The sequence below is a fragment of the Benincasa hispida genome, chromosome 9 (assembly GCF_027475165.1).
Source record: "Benincasa hispida cultivar pf3 chromosome 9, pf3_genome.v1.1, whole genome shotgun sequence".
Classification (NCBI taxonomy): domain Eukaryota; kingdom Viridiplantae; phylum Streptophyta; class Magnoliopsida; order Cucurbitales; family Cucurbitaceae; genus Benincasa; species Benincasa hispida.
In genome coordinates, this window is record NC_143486.1 from 15,937,968 (window position 1) to 15,946,151 (window position 8,184).

The 8,184-nt window shown below is 30.9% G+C and overlaps 1 protein-coding gene across 1 annotated transcript; it reads right to left on the reverse strand.

The window, feature by feature from the left end:
• Nucleotides 1–99: 99 nt before the first annotated feature.
• Nucleotides 100–5,044, reverse strand: LOC120086775 (uncharacterized). The gene is made up of 3 exons (XM_039043569.2): nt 4,352–5,044; nt 2,939–3,066; nt 100–1,984 (listed from the first exon to the last, which is right to left on the reverse strand). Exons 1-3 carry the CDS (start codon nt 4,574–4,576, stop codon nt 1,225–1,227), a joined length of 1,113 nt encoding a protein of 370 aa, XP_038899497.1. The 5' UTR covers nt 4,577–5,044; the 3' UTR covers nt 100–1,224.
• Between the last annotated feature and the right edge of the window lie 3,140 nt (nt 5,045–8,184).

Sequence of the window (8,184 nt, forward strand, 5' to 3'; positions counted from 1 at the left end):
AAATCTTAGGTGACATTTTCATATGAAATTTCAAAATGTTACGTTTTTCTTTTTGAATTTTTAGCTTTATTTTAATTTGATTGGGGAAGATTTAAGATTTACACTATTTACTCTGTCTAGGTTCTAATGTTTATAATTTAAAATAAGGATAATTAAGGTTCGACAATTATTTTGTTTTTGAAAATTAAATCTATGCAAATTGCTTTTATCTCCAAATTTCTTCTTTCGTTATCTAATATTTACCAATGGTTTAAAAAAGTAGGTCAAATTTTCAGAATAAAAAAAAAAGGTAGCTTTTAAAAAATTGTTTTTATTTTTAAAATTTCGGTAAGAATTTAATCAATTGTACTTAAGAAAGAAGTAAAATTATTATAAGAAATGTGAATGAAAACTAAAAAATTAAGGTTCTATTTTATAATTCATTTTGTTTTTAAAAATTAAATCTATTTTATTTACATTTTTTTTATAATGATATGCATCTTTTTTAACTACCATGGTTAAATTTTTAGTCATTATAAATTCTTTCAATAATTTGGAATTTAAGCTTTTAAAAAGAGCAAGAGCCAAAGTTTTAACATAAGAAAGATGAAGTATATATTCAATTAGGTACAGATTCTTTTTCTCTTAGGATCCTTTGTAATGATTCAACGAATTATCAATAATATCAAAATCCGGCGAATGGATCCATGTCGACTCTAATGGGCCAGTCCAAATGGTTATTTTAAATTGACTAATTGAATAGTTATCTTGAAATATCAAAGTGAGCATGCGGATAAAAATATAAAAATGAATTCTAACGATCAAATGGAAATTAAAAAAGTGTCAAAGTTTAAACTCAATACCTAAGATCAAAAGAGGGAATCTTTCCTGAAACAAAAGAGATGCTCAAAGGTTCTCACAGTACTATATGCCCTTTTGTGAAAGGTGAGAAATGAGGATGAAAATGACAGTAACAAAAGAAAAAGAAAAGAGCAAAATTGTTTTCATATACTTCAGGGGATACTTTATCCATTCACCGGGTATGAAGTTACAGCATGAACGTAGTAGTTTAGTAATTTCCTTCTCACATAGATTACACATTCAAAAAAGAATGTTCTTTCATCGTCAAAATTGATGGGTTCTTCTTATTCAAAATCTTTGCTCGAAATCTCAAACAAACAAGGGTTTTGATCATTGAGCTGGGTCATCCTCATATAAATTTTGTTAAAACCAATGGATTATTAATCAATCCATTGAAGCTTTATACCTGGTTGATCCTGGCTTTGGCAAACCTTCAAATATCGACTTGGTTACCTTTGCAGATGAAAGTGCTTGAAGATCTGTTTTCAAACTCCAAGAAGATGTTGACCACATGGATGAGGAAGAATTTCCTTTTTCAACTTCCTGTAAATTACATGTACTTGATGATCTTCTCATAAACGAGTCTCCTCCCAAATCATCCGTTAAATTTGGTGTCAATTTACTCACTTCAGTAACCCCATTTGATGCTGCAGCATTAGTTCTTGCAAGAGCTCCTTTCAGTCTCACCTCTAAGCTTTTTCTTGTCAATGACAAACAGTCACCATTATTGCTGGCATACGTCTTGTTCGAAATGCTTTCGGTAGCGGTGGAGAAGTCCGCCATAGATTTCTGGCGTCTTCTGACCCGTTTTTCACCCCCTTTGATCGAGTCAGTTGTTCCATTTTGAGCGGTAACGACATCTGTGAATTCAACGTTTTCAAAAGGAAAACCATTTGCAAAGCTTCTTGATTTTCTATGGCGGCCTCCACGGAGATTAGGGGAGGATGCTAGCAGGGGATGAGCTCCCAAATGGTCGAATTCACCTTTTCTGTAGGCAGTCATTTCACAGATTGCTGGTATGTTCGTTTGATGGGTGGCTTGTAAGGGAGTTTTGAGTGCGGAGGATTTCATTCTCAGTGATTGGAATGAGTCCAATAGATTAAAGGATATGAGTCGAGTTGAATCTTGCTCACAATTACTCTTCCTGTAGAAGCTTTTATATGAGTATATATACAAACAATAACTAATTTCAAGCTAAAACATACAGCCGCTAACTGAATGTGGATGCAAATAAGGGTAAAGAAATTTGTAACCTATAAGAAGTTTGATCGAAAGACCAGTTCTGTTTTTATTCCAGTGTCAATCGGAATATTCAGCTTGCAACTGCCTTTCGAGAGTAACGGATTATTTTCTTTGTTTTATTTTCGTCTTTTAGTTTCAGGAGCCGGGATTTCAACAACTAATTTCAAGACAGATGTATAAATTCTAATTATGCTTATGTTGACAAATGAGTAACAAATCTAGTTAACTATTACGTGAGTTCTTTTGGACTAAAAAACATCTCATTGAAAATGATAATTAATCTCTGAGATGAAGTTCAAGATATTAAAATCACAAGTACTACTATTAGGGGGGAGAATCAGACTTTTGGTTTCAGGAGTCAGGATTCAAACATCTAACTTCAAAATAGATGTATATATTTTAGTTATGCTCATGTTGACAAATGAATAACAGATCTAGTTAAGTATAAGCTGAGTTATATTGTGGACTAAAAAAAATATAATTGGGAATAATAGTTAACCTCCGAGAAAGGGCTCAAGATATTAGAATCACAGGTACTACTACTAGGTAGAGAATCCGACTTTTTAGTTTCAGGAGTCAGGATTTGAACATCTAACTTTAAGATAGATGCATGTCTCAATTATGCTTGGGTTGGTAAATGAGTAATATATTTAGTTAACTATCAACTGTGTTATATTGTAGACTAAAAAACATATAAAACGTATAATTGGGAATGATAATTAACCTTTGAGATGGGGGCTCCGGAGATATGAATCATAAGTGCTATGGGGAGAATTCAATCTTATACTACAAACAAAATTGAAGCAGCTTATTACATTGTTCAGGCATGAAACTTGAGAAGAAAAAAAAAACAAACCTGGGAATGTCAAGATCTTCAGATAAGTGAGGAGAAGGGTGCTTTCCAGGAGTTGGAATCTGTAGTGATTTGAGAGCAAACATTTGATGGTCTGTAACCAATGCATTCATTCTCTTGATGTCCGAGACCTATTACATTCATTTACATAATTTTGTTGCTACAATGAACGCATATATAGAACATATATGATAGATTGAGAAGAACAATATACTGAGAAGCAGAAAATTAAAGTTCTACCATGTAGACCCTTTGTTCTGTGGCACAGGGGACATGAAAAAATTCCAAGCCATTTGAAGTTTTTATTCACGATTCAACATTCCTACTTTATTTATACTTTTGTTAAAGAAAAATAAAGGGAAAGTTCAACTTTTACCAAAGTACAAGGACAATCAATCTTTTGCCCTAAAATTTCAATTTCAATCATCTTTCTTTGAAGTACAAATTCATATTAACATGTTATATAATTCTTGGTAGAAGGTAAAAAATTGGAATATTATTGAAATAGAGTTTGAATAGAATCAAAGTAAGCATGACTTAACTATAATTGGTAGGATAAGGATTGACAATTTCAAATAAAAATCTCTATTTGTATTTTCATATATTACATCTTTTAAAATAATTTTACTCCAAGATACTAAAAGTTTATTATGAAAAAAGAATTGCAATTTTTTTTCTAGTACAACAAATTGAATGTGAAGTATGAAGATTTGAACTTTTAGACTTAAAGCAAGAGGGTAAAGTAACATCGCAATTTAGAATACAAGTATGTTTGAGACAAAAACAAAGTGTAGGTTTTTTTTTTTTTCAATATAGCCAATAATATGTATGACAAATTTCATCTGTCCAATAAAAGTATCTCTACCATTATATTTATTACAAACATATTTTCTATTGAGTACAAATTTAGTTCCTCGATTTGATAATTATGTCTGAACTCTATTTAATTCATGAATTTTTTAAATTGTGAATTTAGTCTAAAAAGCTTTCAAATTTCATAATATGCAAAATCTAATATAAAATTCAAACTTATCAATTAATTTTTTAAAATTTTAATATTGTTATAAACCTATCTAACACAAAATTAAAACACATTAAATTCAAATCAAATAGATCCTTTGAGCCAAGGTCCCACACCCTGCTATACTAAAAGAAATAACCTAAAAGAAAATGGTTTCAATTTTCAAGTACTATTCATTACTACTCCCTGAATTAAAATCACAATATATGATCAAGATTCCTCCAATCATCATCCATATGTAGATCATCTTTCCCCAGGTGAAAAGGTTGCAAAGAAAAGAAAAAATAGAAGAAAAATTGAGAAACAGAATTAAACCTTTTGAATCAAAGAAGAAACAAAGAGGAACCAAAAAACGAATGAACAATAAACAAATTCAGAATGTATAATATAATTACCTCGACGCCGTACTTTATAGCAATCCCGGCAAGAGTATCGAACTTTGAAACAGGATGCTCGATGTAGCCAACGCCAGAAAACAATGAAATCGAGGACAAATCTTCAGAAGAGCTGGTTGCATTGATCTCCATTTTGTTCTGCATCGTCCGATTTACACTAATGCCGTTGCTGTGAATAAGATTGTAATCACGATTCTCCTCGTAACTTCCTCTTCCCTTTTCCATCCGCTCCTCTCAAATTCATCATCCAAAATTCATTGAAAGTTTCAGATGGATCATCAAGCCAAAGGTGAAAGATGATCAGATCTAGAATGTATGTATGATCAACAGAAACAGGATTTAGGAGGAAGGATTTTCAAAAGTAGAAGAAATTGCAGAAAATGGAAATTGAGAGTTGGCTCCGAAGGTATCGATCTAGATTCCTTTTTAGGGCAAATGTGGCGAAATCCTCGAAGAACTCGTCTGGATCAACGTCGTCCCCAAATTTTCAGGGAAAGAGAGAGAAACAAACCTCATTTTCATCCGTTCATCTCCATTCACAAACGAATTTCATGCACTCTTCCATTAGAAAACTCAGAAACTTCAGACAATTTCGATTCATCTCATCATTTTCGTTTGTGTTTGCCTGAATTGCAATTTAACGATTTCGTAAAATTTACCCGCGCGTTTTATATTTTTCGAAGCCACTGTTCGTTTCAAACTGAACATCCAAGTCTCATATTTGTGTTTGCCAACATATATATATATTTTTTAAAGATTTATATTTTTAAAAGCAAAATTAAAATTTCTTTTAAAAATGGTTATCCATGGTTTATTTGTAAAACCTACGTGTAAAGAAGTATATGAATTAATGTAGGAATGATTTTCAAAAGTAATTGTAATAAATGATATAAATTGATTGATTCATGAAAATTTAGAATTTTGATGATTCAAATTATAAGTTTTATAGGATATTGGTCGAATGAAACCTTTAATGTACTTACGAAAGTTTTAGATATGATTATTAGTCTAGTGTTGTAATTGATATAACCCTAAAATTTATGAGTATAAAATGATATTTGTTTCACTAAAACATTCGTATGTCAATTGAGTTATGTTCATTTTAATCGAATTAATTTATGTTGATTAAATATTTTAATGGAAGGAGATACATGTGGCGTGAAGTGCAAATTGCAAAAATGAACTTCTAGGTGAACTTACAATTAGAACATCCAATCCGAGAGCATAGTCTTCTCTAAAATGTTTATGACTTAACTTTCATATCGCAATGGTTGATTAAAAAGAGAAACGGAGAGCTCAGAGAGAGAGAGAGAGAAATTTAGAAATTAGAGAAAAAACTAGGATGGTTTACAAATAAAGAAAAATGAGTCAACTTATTTACAAATATAACAAAATATCACTGGCTATTGGTAATAGATTGGGATAGACCATGGTATACTTCTATAATAGAAGTTTATAGCGGTCTACATTGGTGGAGCCAAAAATTTTATATAAGGGGTACTATATGCAATAAAAATATCTATAAATGAATGTAAAAAAGTATTCATAACTTCATAAATGATCTAATTTAGTACATTACAATTTTCATCTACCAGTTTTCATGTTTTGAAATTGATTCATGATAACTTCAATACCTAACTTATCAGATAAATCTTTTTCAATATAGGCTATAAGACAATCATTCATCTATTGATCTCTCATTCGATTACGCATCGAGTTTTCACAATATGCATAACAGAAAATGTTCACTCTACAGTAGTCGTGGCGACAGGTAAAATCAATGTCAAAGTAAGTAATCTGTAAACTAATGGATAGACCTTGTCTTTATTCGTCATGACTATTTTTACTACAAGATCACATATGCTTTTTAGCTCAACAAACTCAATATTTGAACGCATATCAATAACGTAATTTTGAAGTTGATCCTCAAGCATAGATAAGTTCAATAGTTGAAAAGTTTCTTGTGTAAAATTTCTAATCTTTTTTCTATGAAAAGAAACAAATGAATTACTTGGATTTAGACATGCCACACAGAGAAACAATTCAGTATTTGTTTTAGTAAAACGATTATTTAATTCTTGAAGTTGCATATCAATGACGACATAGAAAACTTCAACACGATAATGATGTAAATTTGTAACTGGTTGAGATTTTTACCTTTGTCTTCCTCGAATTAGAAATAGGTCATCCATTTTACGGACTTCAATATCATGATTATGGCAGGAATCAGAAACCATACTGAACAACGAATCCCAATCAGGCTCCCTTATTTTTTGCAGTCTTTCTTTACAAATTTGAACTAAATTCATTGCATTCACAATACCTTGATCTTTTCTTTGTAATACTTGAGACATGATTTGTAATTCCCAAGATAATTTTCGTAAAATGTATATGAAAATCAAGGTCAAAAAGATAGAACTGAACTTTTTAGAGTCTATGCTTCATATTTTTGTTCTGAATTTGATCCACCTTGCACAATTGTCTCAAGTACATCAACTATTGAAGAGAACATTGTAATAAAACTCGTTAAAGTGTAGTAATGTGATCCCCATCGAGTATCTCTTGATCGTTTAATCATTATCTTTTGATTTAATCCTCGCCCACTTAATATTTCACCATTATTCAAAAGCTTAAAAAATTTCCATTCTATGTTTCTCTTGTAGAATATCTCAACGTTTTGTTGATGCCCCAATTACATTCACCAAATTTGTAACAATAAAAAACAGACCAACAATTTCCACATGATTTTTAGCAGTAGCTATAAGAGCTAATTGAAGTTGATGAGAAAAACAATGAATGTAAAAAACACATTCATTTTTTTTAAAAAAATAAGTGCTTCCAATCCATTGAACTGACCTTGCATGTTATTTGCTTCATCATATCCTTGTCCTCATAAACTAGCGATGCTTACCCCATGTTGAGAAAAAAAAAGTCGTCTATGGCTTTCTTAAGTGATAGAGAACTTATATCATGGACATGTATGATTCCAACAAATCATTCAATCACATGAACTTTATTCACATATCGTAATACAATTGACATTTGCTTATTTAAAGATACGTCTTTTGAAAAATGTTTGTCACTTATATTTTTTATAACCATATTAACTACTTCCGCTGCACTATATCTATTTGAATATCCGGTGAAGTCAATTTTAAATTATCTGGGGCATTTTTCAAAGTTATAGCTTCAATATCCTTATTATGGTCGCATAACAATTATAAAAGTTAAAGAAGACCACCTTGATTCTTCAAATCATCTGTCTCATCATGTCCACAGAATGAAAATCTTTGTCGTAATAAAAATCGAATACAATTAATCGATGCAACTAATTGAGTTTGATACTCAACTTGTGCTTGGTCAGACATCCTATTTAAAAAAGTCTCAATATGTCGTTTTTGTTTCAAAAAAGCCTCACATTTACCTAAAGCCGTATTGTGTGCACTATTAGGACCACCAACATGAAATATGCAATTTCTCTTTTTTTCTTCCAATTAGAAAATACTTCACTAACAAAACAGTCAGCTCTTGAATCTTCACTTACTTCTGGTTTGAATTGATAGCAACATGAACAAAATGCGACATCCTTTGAAATGCTATATTCTAGCCAATTAGAATATTCACTAAACCAAGTTGGGCTAAATCGTCTTGACTTTGTACCAAATTTCGGCTGACAATGACCTTTTAGCAAATATGCTCTACGAACTTGATCTCAAATATTATAATTATAATCATAAATTTTGGTTCTTTGAACCGGATCTGTGGATAGTTCTTCTAGATTGAATTCTATATAAGATCGATAAGAACCCAAAACATTTTTCTCTTTTGAAGAT